Source organism: Homarus americanus, unplaced genomic scaffold (genome assembly GCF_018991925.1).
Source record: "Homarus americanus isolate GMGI-L3 unplaced genomic scaffold, GMGI_Hamer_2.0 scaffold42354, whole genome shotgun sequence".
Taxonomy (NCBI): domain Eukaryota; kingdom Metazoa; phylum Arthropoda; class Malacostraca; order Decapoda; family Nephropidae; genus Homarus; species Homarus americanus.
In genome coordinates this window covers 1-25,671 of record NW_024746512.1, presented here as the reverse complement: position 1 = coordinate 25,671, position 25,671 = coordinate 1, and the positions used below count along the sequence as shown (strand labels likewise).

Genomic DNA, 25,671 nt, shown 5'->3' with positions numbered 1-25,671 from the left:
ACCTGACCACCGTCGCCCCCGCCCGTGACACCTGCACCGCCCACACCGCCCGCATTAACTTCTGGTGTGACACTTGCCGCCTGCCGCTGTGTAGGGACTGTACCGTGTTGGCTCATAGGGAGTCCCAGGGGCATAAGGTGAGACACACACACACACACATACTTCCTCACTCTTGGGTGATAACGTGGTGTAACATGATGGTGTTAACATGATAATGTAATATGATGGTATTAACATGATGGTGTTAAGGTGATAGTGTTAACATGATAGTGTTAACATGATGGTGTTAACATGATGGTGTTAAGTGGTGTAACGCGATGGTGTTAACACGATGGTGATAACATGATGGAGTTAACATCAAAGAGCGAACATGATGGTATTAATATGATGGTGCTAACATGTTGGTGTTAACATGATGGTTTTAACATGATAGTATTAACATGATAGTATTAACATGATGCTGTTAACATGATGGTGTTAACGTGATGGTGTCAACATAATGGTTTTAACATGATGGTGTTAACGTGATGGTGTTAACATAATGGTTTTAACATGATGGTGTAGCGATGGTGTTAACATGATGGTGTAACATGATGGTGTTAACATGATGGTGTTAAAGTGATGGTGCAACGATGGTGTTAACATGATGGTGTAAGCATGATGGTGTTAATATAATTGGTGTTAACGTGAGGAAGTTTAGGTATCTACAATATTATAATAATCTTTTAGATATGGAGTTTGAAACAATAAAACATGATGTATTTCCACAACAAATTGTGGATGACATTCGTCTTTACCTTCGGTGACGTCACATCTACCTAGAGTAGAGAACAACCACTTCTGCAAAATTTAGATCACACATATATTGTGTGACGATACTTAATGAATATGAGGCTGAACTTTTGAGTTTACCTTAAATGAGTCTCTATCTGGCGCTGACTCAGCTCTCTTTGTGTGTGTGTGTGTGTGTGTGTGTGTGTGTGTGTGTGTGTGTCCATCAGCACGTACCCAACTCCTCCTTCCCCACAGGTTCGTGACCATGATCAGGCCGTGGCGGTGCTACGGGCCGAGGTGCGATGCACTGTGGGGGAAGCCCTGACCTGCTGCAGGAGACAAGAGTGCGGCACGATCAACGTAAGTATCTCCTGCGGCAGCTGGACGCAGCTCGCGCCTACGAGAAGCAGCTCAAGTCTGAACTTAAGACTCTGGACAACGACAAGAAGGACGAGGTGAGTGTGAGGAGAAGTCTTGATGAAGATGTTGAGCGAGTGACCTACACACAACACTCATAACCCTACACAACAACCTACACAGACATAACCCTACACAACAACCCTGTACAGACATAACCCTACAACAACCCTACAGACATAACCCTACAACAACCCTGTACAGACATAACCTACACAACAACCCTGTACAGACATAACCCTACACAACAACCCCTACACAGACATAACCCTACACAACAACCCTACACAGACATAACCCTACACAACAACCCTGTACAGACTAACCCTACACAACAACCCCTACACAGACATAACCCTACACAACAACCCCTCCCACACAGACATAACCCTACACAACAACCCTGTACAGACATAACCTCACACAACAACCCTACAGACATAACCCTACACAACAACCCTACACAGACATAACCCTACACAACAACCCTGTACAGACATAACCCTACACAACAACCCTACACAGACATAACCCTACACAACAACCCTACACAGACATAACCCACACAACAACCCCTACACAGACATAACCCTACACCAACCCTACACAGACATAACCCTACACAACAACCCTGTACAGACATAACCCTACACAACAACCCTACACAGACATAACCCTACACACAACAACCCTACAGACATAACCCTACACAACAACCCTACACAGACATAACTACACAACAACCCTACACAGACATAACCCTACACAACAACCCTTACAGACATAACCCTACACAACAACCCTACACAGACATAACCCTACACAACAACCCTACACAGACATAACCCTACACAACAACCTGTACAGACATAACCCTACACAACAACCCTACAGACATAACCCTACACAACAACCCTACACAGACATAACCCTACACAACAACCCTGTACAGACATAACCTACACAACAACCCTACACAGACATAACCCTACACAACAACCCTGTACAGACATAACCCTACACAACAACCTACACAGACATAACCCTACACAACAACCCCTACACAGACATAACCCTACACAACAACCTGTACAGACATAACCCCACACAACAACCCCTACACAGACATAACCCTACACAACAACCCTACACAGACATAACCCTACACAACAACCCTGTACAGACATAACCCTACACAACAACCCTACACAAGACATAACCCTACACAACAACCCTGCTCAGACATAACCCTACACAACAACCCCTACAGACATAACCCTACACAACAACCCTACACAGACATAACCCTACACAACAACCCCTACAGACATAACCCTACACAACAACCCTACACACAGACATAACCCTACACAACAACCCTACACAGACATAACCCTACACAACAACCCTACACAGACATAACCCTACACAACAACCCTACAGAGACATAACCCTACACAACAACCCTACAGACCTTACCCTACACAAAACCCTGTACAGACATAACCCACACAACAACCTACAGAGCATAACCCTACACAACAACCCTACACAGACATAACCCTACACAACAACCCTACACAGACATAACTACACAACAACCCTACACACAGACATAACCCTACACAACAACCCTACACAGACATAACCCTACACAACAACCCTGTACAGACATAACCCTACACAACAACCCTGCACAGACATAACCCTACACAACAACCCTACACAGACATAACCCTACACACAACAACCCTACACAGACATAACCCTACACAACAACCCTACACAGACATAACCCTACACAACAACCCTACACAGACATAACCCTACACAACAACCCTACACACAGACATAACCCTACACAACAACCCTACACAGACATAACCCTACACAACAACCTACACACAGACATAACCCTACACAACAACCCTACACAGACATAACCCTACACAACAACCCTACACAGACATAACCCTACACAACAACCCTACACAGACATAACCCTACACAACAACCCTGTACAGACATAACCCTACACAACCCCTACACACAGACATAACCTACACAACAACCCCTACACAGACATAACCCTACACAACAACCTACACAGACATAACCCTACACAACAACCCTACAGACATAACCCTACACAACAACCCTACACAGACATAACCCTACACAACAACCCTACACAGACATAACCCTACACACAACAACCTGTACAGACATAACCCTACACAACAACCCCTACACAGACATAACCCTACACAACAACCCCTACACAGACATAACCCTACACAACAACCCTACACAGACATAACCCCTACACAACAACCCTGTACAGACATAACCCTACACAACAACCCTACACAGACATAACCCTACACAACAACCCTACACACAGACATAACCCTACACAACAACCCTACACAGACATAACCTACACAACAACCCTACACAGACATAACCCTACACAACAACCCTACACAGACATAACCCTACACAACAACCCTGTACAGACATAACCCTACACAACAACCCTACACAGACATAACCCTACACAACAACCCTACACAGACATAACCCTACACAGACATAACCCTACACAAACCCTGTACAGACATAACCCTACACAACAACCCTACACAGACATAACCCCTACACAACAACCCTGTACAGACATAACCCTACACAACAACCCTGTACAGACATAACCTACACAACAACCCCTACACAGACATAACCCTACACAACAACCCTACACAGACATAACCCTACACACAACAACCCTACACAGACATAACCCCTACACAACAACCCTGCACAGACATAACCCTACACAACAACCTGTACAGACATAACCCTACACAACACTCTTCACAGACATAACCCTACACAACAACCCTACACAGACATAACCCTACACAACAACCCCTACACAGACATAACCCTACACAACAACCCTACACAGACATAACCCTACACAACAACCCTGTACAGACATAACCCTACACAACAACCCTACACAGACATAACCCTACACAACAACCCTACACAGACATAACCCTACACAACAACCCTGTACAGACATAACCCTACACAACAACCCTGTACAGACATAACCCTACACAACAACCCTGTACAGACATAACCCTACACAACAACCCTACACAGACATCAGTTAACGTTGTCCCTCGCCCGCAGACTCGAGGCCGTCTGGACCGTATTGAGAATGACTCAGAGAACGAGACCTCGCTGGTGGGGCTACACGAGATGGCTCAGCGGGCGGGCTCTCTGGTGAGTCGTCTCTCTCAGGACCTGGCTACTGCCAAGGCGGTGCTGGCAGACTCCTTCCTCACACTGGGCAAGCTCAACCGCTCTCAGGATGACCCTGACGCCATCGACATCAGGTCCGCCGCTAGTGGGTACGTTCATCACGAGTTAGTTTCTCTTATACACACGTGGTAGTTGTTGGGAGTCAGTCGAGGATAATCATATTCTCTGTCAACTTTCAATGGAAGGTGAGTTACATGAGGTACAGTTCCCTTCACTGGTGTGTTTATAGTGACTCGTCAGACTTTGTGCAGTGTGGCAGCCTTGTGTTTGCTTATCATAAGACCATAAGAATGGGGAAACTGCAGCGGGCCTATTGCACCTATGTTTGAATCTATCCAGCGTATACGAGTTAATGATGAAATTTGGTAACTTGTTCCTACTCTATTTCCAAACCAATGTTTACCTATTTCGCGCCTAAATCTAAATTCGGCAAATTTAAAACCATTGTTACGAGTTCGCTCCTGGATGGGTAGTTTAGGTACCTTTGTAATGTCCCTTTGTTTAGCCCTTCTATACACCTCTATTGGTTGCCCCTCGCTCTACGTCTCTCGAGTGCAAATTAAGATGCTTTAACCTGTCTCTGCTCAAGGTTCCTAATGCGGGATTACTCTTGTCATTCTCCTCTGAATTCTTTCCAGGATTCTATTTCCATTCTGTAATACAGTGACCAGAACTGAACTGCGTAATCCAAGTGAGGTCTCACAAGCGCAAGATATAGTTTTAGGATGACCTCGCTAGTCTTGTAACTAACACTCCTTTGTAGGAACCCAAGTACTTTATTAGCCTTGTTTCGAGCAAATACACATTGTTTACTTGGCTTAAGATTCCTACTTATCATTAATCCTACATCTTTCTCACAGTCGGATTTCTCTATAACATCGTTGTTCATCTGGTATCTGGTTTCCCTGTTTACATCTCCTAGATTAAGTACTTTACATTTGTCCACATTGAATTTCATCTGCCATTTTTCAGACCATTCGAAAAATTGGTTTAGATCATCCTGTAGTTTTGCGAAGTCGTCGTCAGATTTAATTACACGCCCTATTTTAGTGTCATCAGTAAACATACTTATGTTGCTGTCTACGCCGATATCTATGTCGTCTATGCATATAATAAATAGTAATGGTCCAAGTACTGAGCCTTCGGGTACTCCACTCGTGACGTTACTCCAATCGGATTTAGTGCCGTTAATGCTCACTCGACAGAAGGAAACTCGCAATAGTAAACATGAGGAATCAAAGTAAAACAATATTCAAACAAATTTCTCAATGTAATGATTTGTGGAATGTTTATATGACGAGCCCCTGTAAACGCACTAGTGAAGGGGACTGCATATGGAGGGGCTGGTTGTCAAGGGGATGAGAACCAGAGATCACAGTCAAACTTGTCATCTATGCACCGACACTCATCACCTGGGGGGGGGGTCTAAAATTTTGGTAGTGTTGGTAGTATTGGTGTTAATAGTGGTAGTAAGGGTGGTGGTAGTGGTGATAACAGTGATAATAAGGTGTGTTGGTAGTGGTGGTAGTCGTAGTGATAATCGTTATAATATGGGTTGGTGGTAGTAGTGTTATTAGTGGTTGTACTGGTAGTAAGGGTTGTTGGTAGTGGTGGTAGTATAATGTTGGTAATAGTAGTAGTAGTAGTAGTAATATTGGGGGAGGCTGGAGGCTATTAAAAAAATAGCAGTAGTAGTAACGTAAGAAAGTAAGGTTAAAGGTCATTGTTTATCTCAAGTGAAGGAGTTAATGTTTACTTCATCACTGTGGCAGCTGTCTCAACACACACACACACACACACACACACACACACACACACACACACACACACACACGTAAACTCAACATACAAATAAATATATACTGTATTTTTTATTAATTAACTTAGTACCGTATTTATAAATGTTCATGACTGGATAGTAAAGCTTTAACTTGGTCTTGCACTTAACACACCTCAACAGCCATGTATCTTTACCTCTGTCTACTCATACATCTGGACACTAAATCATTAACTATTCTTTTTCTTTTTCAGGAATTATGACTCAGTTAAATGTTTATAAGGTAAAATATTCACTAATAATCTCCAGGTCTTTATATAAAGCTAATATAGTGTACATGGTGAGCAGGACTTCCTCCACACCTGCTGGGCCGACACAACAGTATACACGATATTGTACAAGGTTGCAGATAGTGACTATGATGTTTTTTACCACAAATTTTTATAAGAATTCTCCAACTGTTCACTATAGCGTGACTTAGGACCTACTAAGGATGTATTCACTACAAGTTAGATATTATTACAAAGTTAAGAAAGTACAGTACAGTATATCTTAATATTATTAGTAATACACTGGTAGAGCAGAAACACCACAGCTTGGTCAGTGGAAAGTCCCCACAACACGTCCAGTCCATGGCGGTTCTGAACACTTCCAGACCAAAAATATCTTAACTTTGTTTTATTGGTAAAAAGTTTTTAAAACACTCCAGATAAAAGTAGTACTAACATACTAGTAACCCCATATAACTTGTACTGTTGTTAACATAAATATTTATTATTAACTCAGTGTTGATGGACCAGGGAAGGTCAGGTGTTGATGGACCAGGGAAGGTCAGGTGTTGATGGACCAGGGAAGGTCAGGTGTTGATGGACCAGGAAGGGGGGATGGGTGACCAGGGAGGTCAGTGTTGATGGACCAGGGAGGTCAGGTGTTGATGGACCAGGGAAGGTCAGGTGTTGATGGACCAGGAGGTCAGGTGTTGATGGACCAGGAAGGTGGAGGTGTGATGGACCAGGAAGGTCAGGTTGATGGAGAAGGTACAGTAAACCTTGGATAAGAAAACGAGAATATATGAGTCAGTTGGGTCACGTAAGAGGTGAGTGTATGACCTATTGAGGAAAGGTTATAAGTTGTTGATGGACGTGAGAGAGAGCAGTGAGACACATACAGGTGAGGTGTGAGGATGAGGGGTGTGAGGGATGAGGGTGTGAGGATGAGATGTGAGGATGAGGGGAGTGTGAGGATAAGAGTGTGAGGGATGAGGAGTGTGGGGATGAGGGGGTGAGGGATGAGGGGTGTGAGGATGAGGTGTGAGGATGAGGGGTGTGAGGATGAGGTGTGAGGATGAGGGTGTGAGGATGAGAGTGTGAGGATGAGGTGGGGATGAGGTGTGAGGGATGAGGGTGTGAGGAATGAGGTGTGAGGGATGAGGGTGTGAGGATGAGGGGTGTGTGGGGATGAGGGGTGAGGGGGATGAGAGGTTGAGGGATGAGGTGTGAGGATGAGGGGTGTGAGGATGAGAGTGTGAGGATGAGGGTGTGAGGATGAGGTGTGAGGATGAGGTGTGAGGATGAGGTGTGAGGATGAGGTGTGAGGATGAGAGTGTGGGATGAGGTGTGAGGATGAGTGTGGATGAGGGTGAGTGGGATGAGGGTGTGGGGATGAGGTGTGGGGATGAGGTGTGAGGATGAGGGATGAGGGTGGGGATGAGGGGTGTGAGGGATGAGGGTGTGAGGGATGAGGTGTGGGGATGAGGGGATGGGGGTGTGAGGGATGGGGGTGTGAGGATGAGGGTGTGAGGATGAGGGTGTGAGATGAGAGGTGTGAGGATGAGAGGTGTGAGGATGAGGGGGTGTGAGGATGAGGGGTGTGAGGGATGAGGGGGTGTGAGGGATGAGGTGTGAGGGGTTGAGGGAGTGTGGGGATGAGGGGTGTGAGGATGAGGTGTGAGGGATGAGGGGTGTGAGGGATGGGGAAGGTGTGGGGATGGGGGTGTAGGGGATGGGGGTGTGGGGATGGGGAGTGTGAGGGTGAGTGTGAGGGATGAGGGTGTGGGGATGAGGAGTGTGAGGATGAGGGTGTGAGGATGAGTGTGAGGATGAGGAGTGTGAGGATGAGGGTGTGAGGATGAGGAGTGTGAGGATGAGGGGTGTGAGGGATGAGGGTGTGAGGATGAGATGTGAGGATGGGGGTGTGAGGATGGGGAGTGTGAGGGATGAGAGTGTGAGGGATGAGGGTGTGGGGATGGGGAGTGTGAGGTGGGGTGTGAGGGATGAGGAGTGTGAGGGATGAGGGTGTGAGGGATGAGGGGAGTGTGAGGGATGAGGGTGTGGGGTGAGGAGTGTGGGAGGATGAGGGGTGTGAGGGATGGGGGTGAGGGGATGAGGTGTGAGGATGGGGGTGTGAGGGATGAGGGGTGTGAGGATGAGGTGTGGGGATGGGGGTGTGAGGGATGAGGTGTGAGGGATGAGGTGTGAGGATGAGGGTGTGAGGATGAGGAGTGTGAGGATGAGGGTGTGAGGGATGAGGGGTGTGAGGATGGGGTGAGGGTGTGAGGGATGAGTGTGGGGGATGAGGTGTGAGGGATGAGGAGTGTGAGGGATGAGGTGTGAGGGATGGGGTGTGAGGGATGAGGAGTGTGAGGGATGAGGGGGTGTGAGGGGTGAGGGTGTGAGGGATGAGGAGTGTGAGGGATGAGGTGTGAGGATGAGGTGTGAGGTGAGGGTGTGAGGATGAGTGTGAGGATGAGGTGTGAGGGATGAGAGTGTGAGGGATGAGGAGTGTGAGGGATGAGGGGTGTGAGGATGAAGGTGTGGATGAGGGTGTGAGGGATGAGGAGTGTGAGGGATGAGGGGTGTGAGGGATGAGGGGTGAGGGATGAGGGGGGAGGGATGGAGGGGGTGGAGGGATGAGGGGTGAGGGATGAGAGGGAGGATGAGGGAGGGGAGGGATGAGAGGTGAGGGGATGAGGGGTGGGAGGGATGAGGGGTGTGGGGAGGGATGAGGGTGGAGGGGATGAGGGGGGTGAGGGATGAGGAGGTGAGGGATAGGGGTGGGGAGGATGAGGGGTGTGAGGGATGAGGGGTGGGAGGGATGAGGGGAGGATGAGGGGTGGGGAGGGATGAGGGGGTGTGAGGGATGAGGAGGAGGGAGAGGAGGAGGGTGAGGGAGAGGGGATGAGGAGGTGAGGGATGAGGGGTGTGGAGGGTGAGGGGGAGGGAGGTGTGAGGAGGGAGGTGAGGGGATGAGGGTGGAGGATGAGGGGTGGGAGGGATGGAGGGGTGAGGGATGAGGAGGTGAGGGATGAGGGTGTGAGGGATGAGGGTGGGGAGGGATGAGGGAGGGGTGAGGGGAGGATGAGGAGTGTGAGGGATGAGGTGAGGGATGAGGGGTGTGAGGGGAGGGGTGGGAGGGATGAGGGGGTGGAGGATGAGGGGTGGAGGGATGAGGGGGTGGAGGGATGAGGGGAGGTAGGGATGAGGGGTGGGGAGGGATGAGGGGTGGAGGATGAGGGGTGAGGGATGAGGAGTGAGGGGATGAGGGTGTGAGGATGAGGGGTGTGGAGGGATGAGGGTGTGAGGATGAGGGGTGGAGGATGAGGAGTGAGGGGGTGAGGGGTGGAGGATGAGGAGTGGAGGGATGAGGGTGTGGAGGGATGAGGGGTGAGGGAGGAGGGGGAGGGAGGGATGAGGTGGAGATGAGGTGGAGATGAGGAGGAGGGATGAGGGGTGAGGATGGAGGTGTGAGGGATGAGGGTGGGTGGAGTGTGGAGGGAAGGGATGAGGGAGGAGGTGGAGGGATGAGAGTGTGGAGGGATGAGGGGTGTGAGGGATGAGGGGTGTGAGGGGTGAGGGGGTGAGGATGAGGAGGGAGGATGAGGGGTGAGGGATGAGGGTGGAGGGATGAGGGGTGTGAGGGGTGTGAGGGATGAGGGTGGAGGGATGAGGGTGTGGGAGGGTGAGGGAGGTGGAGGGAGAGGGGGGAGGATGAGGAGTGAGGGATGAGGGTGAGATGAGGGGGGCCTGAACGTGAGAGTAGTAGTTTGAGGTTGTTTATGGTGTAATGATCAGTCAAGCAGATATAAATAAACCTAGTTAGCCTCTGAAGATCCATAGTTGTTATATTTCTTTGACTTTACGGAGACTTGACTGAGAACATCAAGTTCAAAGCAAGAATTTTTTGGGGTTAGTGTTTTGAGCAGAGGTGTGTGTGTGTGTGTGTGTGTGTGTGTGTGTGTGTGTGTGTGTGTGCGTGTTCGGTGCGGTGGTGAACAGAGAGGTTATTTATATGGAGTAAGAAGAGGACTGAGTGTGGTGTGTTGTGACTGACGTGCTTCAGGACTCCGCCATGGTTGAAAGGCTTAACGGCAGCTTCTTTATCGTATTAATTTCTTCACCACCAATGATAAATGAGAATTGGCATATAAAAACATGTAGTATGGAGACACGCCCTTGAGAGTTAGACACATGGGAAGTGTAGCGGGGTATACTGAGGGTGTATTGACCACAGAGGGTCGTCGGAGGCGTCGCCCGCGAAGGTGAAGGCGAATGTTGAGGAGGCGACCAAGTGCCGAGCACTGAGGGACGGCATGTGGTGCCCCTCCTGTACCACCACCACCCTCTTGTACCACCACTACCCCGCCTGTACCACCACCACTCACCCTCCCACCACCACTACCCTCCTGTACCACCACACAACCCTTCATGTACCACCCACTCACTCCCACCACCACACCTCACCTCCTGTACCACCACAACCCCTTCATGTACCACCACACTCCCTCCTGGCCCACCACTCACCTCCTGTACCACCACTCACCCTGAACCACCACTACCCTCCTGTACCACCACTTGACCACCACTCCCTCCTGTACCACACCACCCCTCTTGTACCACCACTACCCCTCCTGTACCACCACTCACCCCTCCTGTACCACACCACCCTCCTGTACCACCACCACCTCCTGTACCACCACCACCCCTCCTGTACCACCACTACCCTCCCACCACCACTACTCCCCTCCTGTACCACCACTCCTCCTGTACCACCACCACCTCCCACCACCACCACACCCCCCACCACCACCACCCTCCTGTACCACCACTACCCTCCTGTACCACCACCCCTCCCGCCACCACCACCTCCCGCCACCACCACCCCTCCTGTACCACCACCACCCTCCTGTACCACCACACACCTCCTGTACCACCACCACCCTCCTGTACCCACACCCACACCCTCCTGTACCACCACTCACCCTCCTGTACCACCACCCCCTCCTGTACCACCACTCACCCTCCTGTACCACCACCACCCTCCCATGTCCCACACTACCTCCTGTACCACACCACCACCCTCCCACCACCACCACCTCCTGTACCACCACCACACCTCCTGTACCACCACCACCCTCCTGTACCACCACCACCTCCTGTACCACCACCACCCTCCCACCACACCACCCCTCCTGTACCACCACTACCCTCCTGTACCACCACCACCCTCCCACCACCACCACCCTCCTGTACCACCACTCCACCCCTCCTGTACCACCACCACCCCCTCTGCACCACTCCTGTACCACCACCTCACCCTCCCACCACCACCACACCTCCTGTACCACCACTACCCTCCTGTACCACCACTCACCTCCCACCACACCCTCCTGTACCACCACCACCTCCTGTACCACCACCTCCTGTACCACCACCACCTCCTGTACCACCACCACCCCTCCTGTACACCACCACCACCTCCTGTACCACCACTACCCTCCTGTACCACCACCACCTCCTGTACCACCACCACCCTCCCGACCACCACTACCCTCCTGTACCACACCACCACCCTCCTGTACCACCACTCACCCTCCTGTACCACCACCCTCCCACCACCACCACCTCCTGTACCACCACTACCCTCCTGTACCACCACACCACCCTCCTGTACCACCACTCACCCTCCCAGCACACCACCCCTCCTGTACCACCACCACCCTCCCACCACCTCCTGTACCACCACCACCCTCCTGTACCACCACACCCCCTCCCACCACCACACCACACCTCCTGTACCACCACCACCTCCTGCTCACCACCTCCTGTACCACCCACCACCTCCTGTACCACCACCCTCACCCTCCTGTACCACCACTACCCCTCCTGTACCACCACCTACCCTCCCACCACCACTACACCTCCTGTACCCACCTCACCACCCTCCTGTACCACCACTACCCTCCCCAGCACCACCACCCCCACCACCACCCTCCTGTACCACCACTACTCCTCCTGTACCACCACCACCTCCTGCACACCACCACTCCCTCCTGTACCCACCACTACCCTCCTGTACCACCACCACTCCCAACTACTCCCTCCTGTACCACCACTCACTCCCTCCCACCACCACTCCTCCCACCACACTCCTCCTGTCCACCACTCACCCTCCTGTACCACCACTACCCCTCCTGTACCACCACTACCCTCCTGTACTACCATACCCCTCCTGTACCACCACTCACCTCCTGTACCACCACTACCCCTCCTGTACCACCCACTACCCCTCCTGTACCACCACACTCACCACTTCCTGTACCACCACTCACCCTCCCACCACTACCACCTCCTGTACCACCACTACTCCTGACCACCACTACCTCCTGTACCACCACTTCACCCTCCTGTACCACCACCACCCTCCTGTACCACCACTACCACTTCCTGTACCACCACTACTCTCCTGTACCACCACCACCCCTCCTGTACCACCACTACCTCCTGTACCACCACTACCACCTCCTGAACCACCACTACCTCCTGTACCACCACTACCCCTCCTGTACCACCATCACCTCCTGTACCCACCACCTCCTGTACCCCACCACACTCCCTCCCAGCCCACCACTACCCTCCTGTCCACCACTACACCTCCTGTACCACCACTACCCCTCCCAGACCACCACCACCCTCCTGTACCACCACAACCCCTTCCTGAACCACCACCACCTCCTGTACCACCACTACCCTCCTGTACCACCACTACCTCCTGTACCACCACTACCCCTCCTGTACCACCACTACCCTCCTGTACCACCACTCACCTCCTGTACCACCACCACCCCTCCCACCACCACTACCTCCTGTACCACCACTACCCTCGACCACCCACTCTGACACCACACCACTCCCCTGTACCACCACTACCCTCCTGTACCACCACTACCCTCCTGTACCACCACCACCCCTCCTGTACCACACACCTCCCAACCACCACCACCTCCTGTACCACCACTACCACTCTAACCACCACCACCTCCCACCACAACCACCTCCTGTACCACCACTACCACTTCCTGAACCACCACTACCCTCCTGCACCACCACAACCCCTCCTGTACCACCACCACTCCTGTACCACCACCACCCCTCCTGTACCACCACCCTCCTGCACCACCACCACCCTCCCCACCACCACCACCCCTCCTGTACCACCACCCTCCTGCACCACACCCACCACCACCTCCTGTACCACCACCACCCTCCTGCACCACCACCACCTCCTGTACCACCACCACCACCCTCCCAGACCACCACCACCTCCTGTACCACCACCACCTCCCACCACCACCACCTCCCTGACCCACCCTCCTGCACCACCACAACCCCTTCCACCACACTACCTCCTGCACCACCACCCTCCCTGTACCACCACACTCACCCTCCTGTACCACACCACCCTCCCCAGCCACCACCCCTCCCACCACCACTACCCTCCTGAACCACCACTCACCTCCCCCACCTCCTGTACCACACCACCTCCCCTGCCCCACACCACCTCCTGTACCACCACAACCCCTCCTGTACCACCACCACCTCCTGCACCACCACACCACCTCCCACCACCACCACCTCCTGCACCACCACCACCTGCAACCACCACCTCCTGTACCACCACCACCTCCCCACCACCACCACCACCACCACCCCCTCCCCTGCCACCACACCACCCCCACACTCACCTCCTGTACCACCACCACCCTCCTGTACCACCACCACCTCCTGTACCACCATCACCTCCTGTACCACCACCACCCTCCTGCACCACCACTACCCTCCTGTCACCACCACAACCCCTTCCTGTACCACCACCACCTCCTGTAACCACCACTACCCTCCTGTACCACCACCACCCCTCCTGTACCAACCACCTCCTGTACCACCACTACCTCCTGTACCACCACACTACCACCTCCTGTACCACCACTACCCCCCTCCTGTACCACCACTCACCCCCTCTGTACCACCACTACCTCCCACACCACCACCACCCTCCTGTACCACCACCACCACCTCCTGTACCACCACTACCTCCTGTACCACCACCACCTCCTGTACCACCACTACCCTCCTGTAACCACCACCACCTCCTGTACCACCACCACCTCCACCACCACACTGCTCCTGTACCACCACCACCCTCCTGTACCACCACTCACCTCCTGTACCCACCACTACCTCCTGTACCACCACCACCCCTCCTGTACACCACCACCTCCTGCACCACCACCACCTCCCACCACCCCTCCTGTACCACCACACCACCCTCCTGTACCACCACCACCCCAGCCCACCACTCACCTCCTGCACCACCACACCACCCCTCCTGTACCACCACTACCCTCCTGTACCACCACTACCCTCCCAGGCACCACCACCACCCCTCCTGTACCACCACTACCTCCTGTACCACCACTCACCACTTCCTGTACCACCACCACCTCCTGTACCACCACAACCTTCCCTGAACCACCACTACCCTCCCAACACCACCACTCACCCTCCTGTACCACCACTACCTCCTGACCAACTACTACCCTCCTGTACCACCACTACCCTCCTGTACCACCACCTCACCCCTCCTGTACCACCACTACCCTCCTGCACCACCACCACCCTTCCTGTACCACCACTACCCCTCCCACCACCCCCTCCTGTACCACCACTCACCACCTCCTGTACCACCACTACCCTCCTGTACCACCACCACCCTCCTGTACCACCACTCACCCTCCTGTACCACCACCACCACTTCCTGTACCACCACCACCCTCCTGTACCACCACACCTCCTGTACCACCACCACACCTCCTGTACCACCACTACCTCTTGTACCACCACTCCCTCCACCACCACTACCTCCTGTACCATTACCACCCTCCTGAACCCACCCTCCTGTACCACCACCATCTCTGTACCACCACTACCCCTCCTGTACCACCACTACCCCTTGTACCACCACTACCCTCCTGTACCCACCACACCCTCCCCACCACCACTCCCTTCCCTGAACCACCACTACCCTCCTGTACCACCACTACCCTCCTGTACCACCACTACCCTCTGAACCACCACTACCCCCTCCTGTACCACCACTACACCCCTCCCAACTCACTACCCTCCTGTACCACCACTACCCCTCCTGCACCACCACCCCTCCTGTACCACCACTACCCTCCTGTACCAATACACCTCCTGTACCACCACTACCCTTCCTGTACCACCACTACCTCCCCAGCCCACCACCACCCTCCTGCACCACCACCACCCCTCCTGTACCACCACTACCTCCTGTACCACCACCACTCCCACACCACCACCCTACCCCTTCCCCCCACCACACTCACCCTCCTGTACCACCACCACCTCCTGTACCACCACCACACCTCCTGTACCACCACCACCTCCCCTGCACCACCACACCACCCTCCTGTACCACCACCACCTCCTGTACCACCACCACCTCCTGTACCACCACCACCTCCCACCACCACCACCCTCCTGTACCACACAACCACCTCCTGTACCACCACTACCTCCTGTACCACCACTGCACCTCCTGTACCACCACTACCCCTCCTGTACCACCACCACCCCTCCTGTACCACCACTACCCTCCTACCACCACTCACCCCTCCTGTACCACCACACCCTCCTGCACCACCTACCCCTCCTGTCCACCACCACTACCCTCCTGTACCACCTCCCTGCCACCACTGCCCCTCCTGTGCCACCCCTCCTGTACCACCACTACCCTCACCAGCCACCACTACCCCTCCTGTACCACCACTACCCCTCCACCACCACATACCCCTCCTGTACCACCACCTTACCCCTCCTCTGCCACACCTCCTACTACCCCTCCTGCTACCACCTCCTGTACCACTACCCCTCCTGTGCCACACCATCCCTCCTGTGCCACCCTCCCACACCTCTGTACCACCACTACCTCCCTCTGTACCACTACCCCTCCTGTACCACCACTTCTAACCCCTCTGTACCACCCAGCCCCTCCTGTACCACCACACCTCCTGTTCCACCACTACCCTTCTGTACTACCCCTCCTGTACCACACCCTCCTGTACCACTACCCCTCCTGTTGCCACTACCCTCCTGCCCCTGCTACCTCCTGTTGCCACCACTACCCTCCTGACCACCTACCCCTCCTGTGCCACCACTACCTCACCTGTTGCCACCACTCCCTCTGTTCCACCACTACCCCTCCTGTACCACCACCACCCCTCCTGTGCCACCACTACCCTTCCACCACCACTACCCCTCCTGTGCCACCACTACCCCTCCTGTACCCACCACTACCCTCCTGTACCTCCTGCCACCCCTCCTGTACCCCTCCTCTACCACCACTACCTCCCTGCCCTCCTGTGCCACTACCCCTCCTGTACCACCCACCCCTCTGCCCACCACCATCCCTCCTTCCCTTACCCACTACCCCTCCTGTACCACCACTACCCCACACTACCCCACTGCCCTCTTGCCACCCTCCGCCACTCCTCCTGTTGCCACCACTACCAGTCCTGCCACCACTACCCTCCTGTGCCACCACTACCCCTCCTCAGCACCCACCACTACCCCTCCTGTGCCACCACCCTCCTGTTGCCACCACTACCCCTCCAGCCACCACCTCACCACCTACCCCTCCTGTACCACCACACCTCCTGTACCCACCCGTCCTGTACCACCACTACCTCCTACCCACACCTCCTGTACCCACCACTACCCCTCCTGTACTACTACCCCTCCTGCTACACTCCCTCCTGTCCACCCACCACCTCCTGTGCCACCACTACCCCTCCTGCTACTACCTCCTGTACCCACCTCCCCTCCTTACTACCCCTCCTGTACCACACTACCCTCCTGTACCACCACTACCTCCTGTACCACACTACCCTCCTGTACCACCTACCCCTCCTTACCACTACCCCTCCTGTCACCACCCCCTCCTGCCCTACCACCTAACTCAGCTTAGGGACCTCACCTCTCCCAGGTCTCCTCACACCTACCCCTTGTTAGCTCAGTTTAACAAATGCCGTCAGGCTTGGCTGTGTTTGTCGACACACTTCAAATAGCTATGGACAGATTTCTCAATATTGACGTCGAATCATAGTTAAGGTTGCTATTGGACGAGTTTCTCAATAGTGACGTCGAACATAGTTAAGATGGCTATTAGACAGATTTCTTCACGGTGACGTCCGACACAGTTAAGATGGCTATTGTCTGTCAAGTTTAACATTTAAGACAACATTGGTTGGCTGGCTGGTGAGTGTTAGTATGAGCAACATCCAATGGTTAGGTAAACGTGAGCTGATCAAAACCTGAGACCTATGAAGTGATTAACACGTGTGAGGTGATTAGCAGGGTATGAGAGTGAGTGGGGTGGCACCTCACCCCCTCCCCCGCCACACTTGTCTTTCCACAATATGTTCTCCATTTATCTTCTGCTCATCCTCCTAAATTACTCTCGAACTAACTATTAGAATTTTTGCGTAGTTGTAGAATCCTGCTGCTGTCACTAGTCCTCTCTGTGTTACCTGGAGGACGAGCACTGCCCACGGGTGCCGCTAGTCACTTGTCCGCCCTCTATCCTCACGCGTACTACTGCTGCTGCTGCTACTGATAGTCTGAGATAGTCCTGTCTGCATCCCTCACGCGAACACGTAGTCTTGTGTGCATCATTATAAACTGCTGGTGACGCTCCCTCGGACAGCCCAGCACACCGACGCCTCTATCATCTCTCTCACACACACACACACACACACACACACACACACACACACACACTTCAACATACTAAATTTTTTATAGTCATATTGTATTAAACGAATCTAGTTGACAGTGTTTAAAAAGACCTTAGTTGTCGACACACCTCAACACATGACCACAACAACGACACCGACACAGGTATTTTTAACAAATAATTTTACAACCTGTTCTACCTTATGGTCGAGGCGTGTACAGAAAATGGGAGATATAGTTTTCTCCGTTCCATCTGTTGTCCAGTAGTACTTTGAGACAAGAGTATCGAGTCTCTTATGAACCAATTTACAACAATGTTCACAAGGGTTCAGATTCTCAGAGGTTCAGGCGATAAATATTTCTCATAACAGATGTAAGAATGTCGCTAATGATTGACTTAACTAAAACAACATCCAAAATATAAGGTGTCCACGTTAAATAAACCACTGAAGCCTTGTTGAATAATGCCAGCTGAAGAAATTCACAGTTATTATGCTTGAAGTTTAATTTGGTGTCTGGCATATCACTAAGGTCCATATCAAGTACGGTACATATCACTGAGTGCAAACATATCACTAGGGTACGGTACATATCACTAGGGTACGGTATATATTCACTAGGTACGTATTATATCACTAGGTACGGAACATATCACTAGGGTACAGTTACATATCACTAGGATTACAGTGTTGTCATATCACTAAATTGCAGAACATATATCACCCAAAATTTGGAAACATATCACTAGGGTACAGAACATATCACCTAGGTACAGTACATATCACTAAGGTAGTACATATCACTAGGGTTGGTACACATATCACTGGTGCGGTACAGTATCCACTAGGGTACGGTGCATATCACTAGTACTTACATGCTTAAGGTGGAACATATCACTAGTGCAGGCATCACTAGTACGGTACATATCACTAAAGTACCATTTTATATCTAGGTGCAGTACACATATCACTAAGGTGCAGTACATATCACTAGGTGCAGGTTATATATCACTGGTACAGTGCATATCACTAGGGTACAGTACATATCACTAAGTACAGTACATACATCACTAAAGTACATTTTACTTATATCACTAAAAGTACAATACATATCACTAGGGTCACGGTACATATCACTAGGGTACAGTACATATCACTAGTACGGTACATATCACTAAGTACTTTAATCATGCAATTATGCTGGTACATATCATCCTGGTACAGTTTCATATCACTAAGTTGCAGTACATATCACCTGGTATAATGTGTATATCACTGGTGCAGTAGCATATCATAGGGTACAATTATATCACTAGGGTGCAGGACATTATCACTAGGGTCGGTACATATCACTGTACGGTACATATCACTAAGTACAGTACACTGCTCACTAGAAGTGGGCAATATCACTAGGACGGTACATATCACTAAGGTACGGTACTATCACCATTGTTTATATCCCAAAGGTTGTAGTTACATATCACTAGTACGGGAACATATTCACAAATGCATTATATCACTAGGGTACGGTACATATCACTTAAAGTTGTCATATCACCAAAGTCAGTGCATATCCCCTGTTACAGTACATATCACTAGGGTACGGTACATATCACTGGGGTACGGTACATATCACTAGGGTACGGTGCATATCACTAGGGTACGGTACATATCACTAGGTACGGGCATATCACTAGGGTAGAACATATCACTGGTGCAGTACATATCACTAGGGTACGGCTTATATCACTAGGTACAGTACATATCACTAAGGTGCAGAAACATATCACAGTACAGAACATATCACTGGGTACGGCTGTAATTGGGTACATATCTCCTAGGGTACGGTACATATCACTAGGCTAATTTTTTATCACTAGGGACGGTACATATCACTAGGTACGGTACATATCACACTAGGGGTACGGTACATATCACTAGGTACGGTACATATCACTAGGGTGATTGCATATCACTAGGGTGCAGTGCATATCACTAGGGTACAGGCACTTATCACTAATTTTGCGTACCATATTGAAACATATCACTGAGGCAGTATATCACTGGGTACGGTACATATCTGAAGTACGGAACATATCACATGGTAGGCATATATCTAGGGCGGTACATATCACTAGAGTGCGGTACATATCACTGGTACAGTGCATATCACTATACGGAACATATCTCACTAAGTACAGTTACATATCACTAGGTACGGAACATATCACTAGGGTGCAGTTGCATATCACTAGGATACAGTTTACATATCACTAGGGGTACGGTACATATCACTAGGGTGCAGTACATATCACTATGTGCAGTACATATCACTAGAATTGAGTACATATCACTAAAGTTACAGTGCATATAACTTGTGTACATTACGGAAACTTTATATCACTGGTACAGTACATATCATTTGGGTACCATATCACTCTTTAAGTACAGTACTGTCACTGAGCCAGTACATATCACTAGGGTACGGTACATATCACTAGGGTACGGTGCATATCACTAGGGTACGGTACATATCACTAGGGTACGGTACATATCACTAGGGTACGGTACATATCACTAGGGTACGGTGCATATCACTAGGGTACGGAACATATCACTAGGGTACGGTACATATCACTAGGGTACGGTACGGTAGACCTTCAACAGGCCGTCCGTAGCACAGACTAAATCACAACGGTACTCAATTCACTCCACTCATCTCGAGGGGTTACGGAGTACATTTTGGACTTTTAACCCCAAAGAAAAATCGAGAGGGTAAGTTGAGGCGATCTCGGTGTCCAGTCTCCTCAAAATGCTTCATCCATGAGTACAAGTCTCTTCGGGTTAGTTGTTCCTTGCCAAACGTTGTACAGAATCGTCGTTACACCAGGGTAGGTGATTTCAGTACGGCCATCCATAACACACACTTCGCCTTTTATTGTGAGGTTATTATAATTCAAACTGAACCACCAAAACGCAGAAGAAAATAACAACTTTAATAGATGGTGGTGTGGTAACTGTGCAAGTTTCAACATCCTCACATATATGCGTAAAAATTTATGTCATCGATGGTTGCTTCATCTCAATGTAGACAGTGGTCACGAGGACACACTGTTGTTCCTATATCATAACCTCCATCCGTTCACACCGTCCTGTTTCATATATCATAAGTCTTTGACAACCTGGGGGTCGCTTGGGTGAGTAGACGGAACAGGTACTTGTGTTTGATCTCTCCCTGTTATGTGTTGAAGAACAGTTAATCTATTAAGCACATTTTTATATCTTGGGACACGAGTAACATTATTTGTACGATCCTTTGAAAGTCTTGCCCTGAGGTGTCATAGAGTGCTGTCAGTTAAAGCCTAAAACTCTTCTATATTTTGTGTCATGGTTGTGTCGTTAAGTAAAGTTCATAATTTTTAATTGGCAACACAAAATTATTTTCAGGAAGTAACAGTAACGCCTGAAGTAACAGTAACACGAAGTAACAGTAACACGAAGTAACAGTAAAACGATAATAACAGTAACACTTGAAGTAACAGTAACACTTAAAATAACAGTAACATGAAGTAACAATAACACTTGAAGTAACAGTAACACTTTAAGTAACAGTACCACTTGAAGTAACAGTAACACATGAAGCAACAGTAACACATGAAGTAACAGTAACACATGAAGTAACAGTAACACCGAGGTCTCTTCCATCCCAATTACTTCACTACAGTACTCTTGTCTCGTATTGTTCCCGCCATTTTTAAAGTAGTGTGAATATTTTATCAATATTTAAATTATTCCTCCTAAATTTAAATAAATATTTTTACAATAAGAATAGGTAGAAAAATCACTAATAGACCTTTTGAGTTGAAATCTAGAAGGTTCCCTGATATACTGTAGGTGTTGGCTGTACTCTCGTCCCAAAGGGGTTTTCAGGTTTGACTCTATACTGTATTTTGAAGTGGTGTCTAGCTGCCATTTCTACTTGTTACCGGCCTGTAAAAGTGTTCCTCTGGGCTGACAGCGGAGCGTTTTGACATCATCCTGTAGATCCACTCTAATCTTTGTTATTAAGGTAATTTACCCATAATATACGGGCATGAATCATTAATCTACCACAAACATTCCAATATCACGACTAACAACACACTTTGAGACGCAGTACAATGTTTGCCACCTTTCTTAGTCTGTCTCTAACCTTCCAGTCTTTGGTGTGTCCGAAGTATCACCCAGGATATTGAGTTTTGTACACCCCAAACTACTTTACTTCACCTATTGGCTGAAAACAATATCCTGGCTGGTGTCAAAACATTCTGTTGCCGACCCACACGGACACTTTTACAGGCTGGCAACAAGCAGACGTGGACAGTAGACATTTCAGACATGAATGAACCAAAACATTGTAGGGCGAGAGTGCAGGTAACCCAAGGCTTGTAAAGGACATTGTTTAATTATCTTATTCTCTAGCCAGTGTTAATAGCGTGGTGAAGGCTTATAGTGTTACCATGGTGAAGGCTTATAGTGTTACCATGGTAAAGGGTTATAGTGTTACCATGGTGAAGGCTTATAGTGTTACCATGGTGAAGGCTTATAGTGTTACCATGGTGAAGGCTTATAGTGTTACCATGGTGAAGGCTTACAGTGTTACCATGGTGAAGGCTTATAGTGTTACCATGGTGAAGGCTTATAGTGTTACCATGGTGAAGGCTTATAGTGTTACCATGGTGAAGGCTTATAGTGTTACCATGGTGAAGGCTTATAGTGTTACCATGGTGAAGGCTTATAGTGTTACCATGGTGAAGGCTTATAGTGTTACCATGGTGAAGGCTTATAGTGTTACCATGGTGAAGGCTTATAGTGTTACCATGGTGAAGGTTTATAGTGTTACCATGGTGAAGGGTTATGGTGTTACCATGGTGAGGGCTTATAGAGTTACCATGGTGAAATGTTATAGTGTTACCATGGTGAAGGCTTATAGTGTTACCATGGTGAAGGCTTATAGTGTTACCATGGTGAAGGGTTATGGTGGTAGGATGGTGGGGAGTATAGTGTTGACGGGATAGTGTGGGCAGCAGGTCGCCCAGTAGCCCGGCCCGAGGCTGTGTGGACCGTCGCAGTCAGAGCCTGGCGGGCCACTACAGCAGCAGACGTCTGGCCCACAACGGCAGGGCTAACAAGGTGGCCATGTTGCGGCCCGCCCTCAGCCTGGAGGCGCCCATCCCCACCATACAGCCTCTCCCTAGAGTCTTCCTTGACCTGAGCATCGAGGGCATACAGGTGAGTGTAACATACAATCCACACACACACACACACACACACACACTTAAATAAATCTTAGCTACACACAAAATACAACTTCATTTGGTCAAACTTTACCCGAATCGTTATCTTATCTCCCTTACTTATGTTATATATGTTGAATGTTGTGATTATTATGTTGATTATTGGTTCAGAACTGCAGAGCGTTGAAGGAAAAGTCGAGTTTTATCCCAGATTTAACACACAATAATCTATCCTTGCTTAACGTAACCTGATGAAAACCTCACCCAACCCAAGATGGATCAACCTAACCCAAACCTTTATAAAGACTAAACTACCCTAACTTAAAAGTTTGGTCAACATTACAGTACTATTTTGGTGGCAGGAAACTGTGTGCTGTACCTTCACAAACACTTAACATACGTTCAATATATTTTGAAGTAATTAAACCTTCATTTTCATGTACGTTATGACTCCCTTACCTCCGCAGCAAACAGCACGGGTGGTTATTGAGCTGAGGCCAGACATGGCACCCAAGCTATGTGAGAACTTCACTCTGCTGTGTACGGGGTCCAGGGGGTTCGGATACCGCGGCAGTCAGGTGTTCCGGTGTCTCCCTGGCTGGTGGCTCCAGGGAGGAGATTTCCAATCCAACGACGGAGAGGGCGGGCGTGCTGCCCTGGGTGATGACGAGCTCATCAGCGCTGAGACCACAGGTATTGTAGCACCCACAGGTAAACTAGCCCGACTACGACCCAAATTGTATAATCTATGTGTCCAGTTGAGTTGTTCCTCGGTCGTCAGTCAGGCAGGACACACACACCAGCTACCCCAGACTCAATCCACATGCATGCGGCAGAGGACGAGCACACTGTAACCTGAACCTCCTGTAACCTCCCCGCTCTCCACCAGTACTGTTATACACCCAGATCACAGTTGAGAGAGAGAGACCCTGTAGGTGACGGAGGAAGGAGAAGCTGGGGAGAAGAAGAGAGATATGGGGAGACGTTGGTGGGGGTAGTAAGAAAGGAAGATAACGATGTAGAAGTTTGAACAAGCCAGCTGCTTATACAAGTTAGTTGATCACCACAGCACTCAACACTTACAGAATACAAGCTTAAGTTATTCAGTCATGGCATTAGCTTATGGTCAGATAAACAATATACTAAGTCACCATGCTAGTAAGTCACCAAGATGGTAAGTCACCAAGATACTAAGTCACCATGCTAGTAAGTCACCAAGATAGTAAGTCACCAAGATAGTAAGTCACCAAGATAGTAAGTCACCAAGATAGTAAGTCACCAAGATAGTAAGTCACCAAGATAGTAAGTCACCAAGATAGTAAGTCACCATGCTAGTAAGTCACCATGCTAGTAAGTCACCAAGATAGTAAGTCACCAAGATAGTAAGTCACCAAGATAGTAAGTCACCATGCTAGTAAGTCACCAAGATAGTAAGTCACCAAGATAGTAAGTCACCAAGATAGTAAGTCACCAAGATAGTAAGTCACCAAGATAGTAAGTCACCAAGATAGTAAGTCACCATGCTAAGTTTAGTTTAGTTTAGTTTAGTTCAACGACTCACTAGATTTTAATTTACTGGAGACAGACAGAGAGACAGACAGAGAGACAGACAGAGAGACAGACAGAGAGACAGACAGACAGCACGGGGGAGGTAAGAGGACACAGCCTTAACAATAATGCTCAAGAATCTCTCAAATGGTGAAAATCAGAGCACCGCCCACATATGGCATAACCTCCCACATACAACATATAACTCCTCCCACATATAACATAACTCTTCCCACGATAACATAACTCTCCCACATATATAACCTCCCACACATGGCATAACTCCTCCCACATACAAATATAACTCCTCCCACATATAACATAACTCCTCCCACGTATAACATAACTCCTCCCACATATGGCATAACTCCTCCCATGGCATGCAACTCCTCCCATATAACATAACCTCCTCATATCATGACTAGACCAATCATACGTTGGTAGTTTACTGT

The 25,671-nt window shown here is 49.8% G+C and overlaps 1 protein-coding gene across 2 annotated transcripts; it reads left to right on the top strand.

Annotated features, from left to right (window-relative positions):
* Window positions 1–24,364, top strand: LOC121879264 (peptidyl-prolyl cis-trans isomerase, chloroplastic-like; the record flags this gene model as incomplete). 2 transcript variants are annotated; one of them, XM_042385855.1, is given in 5 exon segments in its annotated part: window positions 1–137; window positions 1,030–1,229; window positions 4,396–4,616; window positions 23,465–23,666; window positions 24,139–24,364. In XM_042385855.1, coding segments are annotated over 4 exon segments (802 nt in total), but the record flags the coding sequence as incomplete, so codon positions are not given.
* Window positions 24,365–25,671: the final 1,307 nt, after the last annotated feature.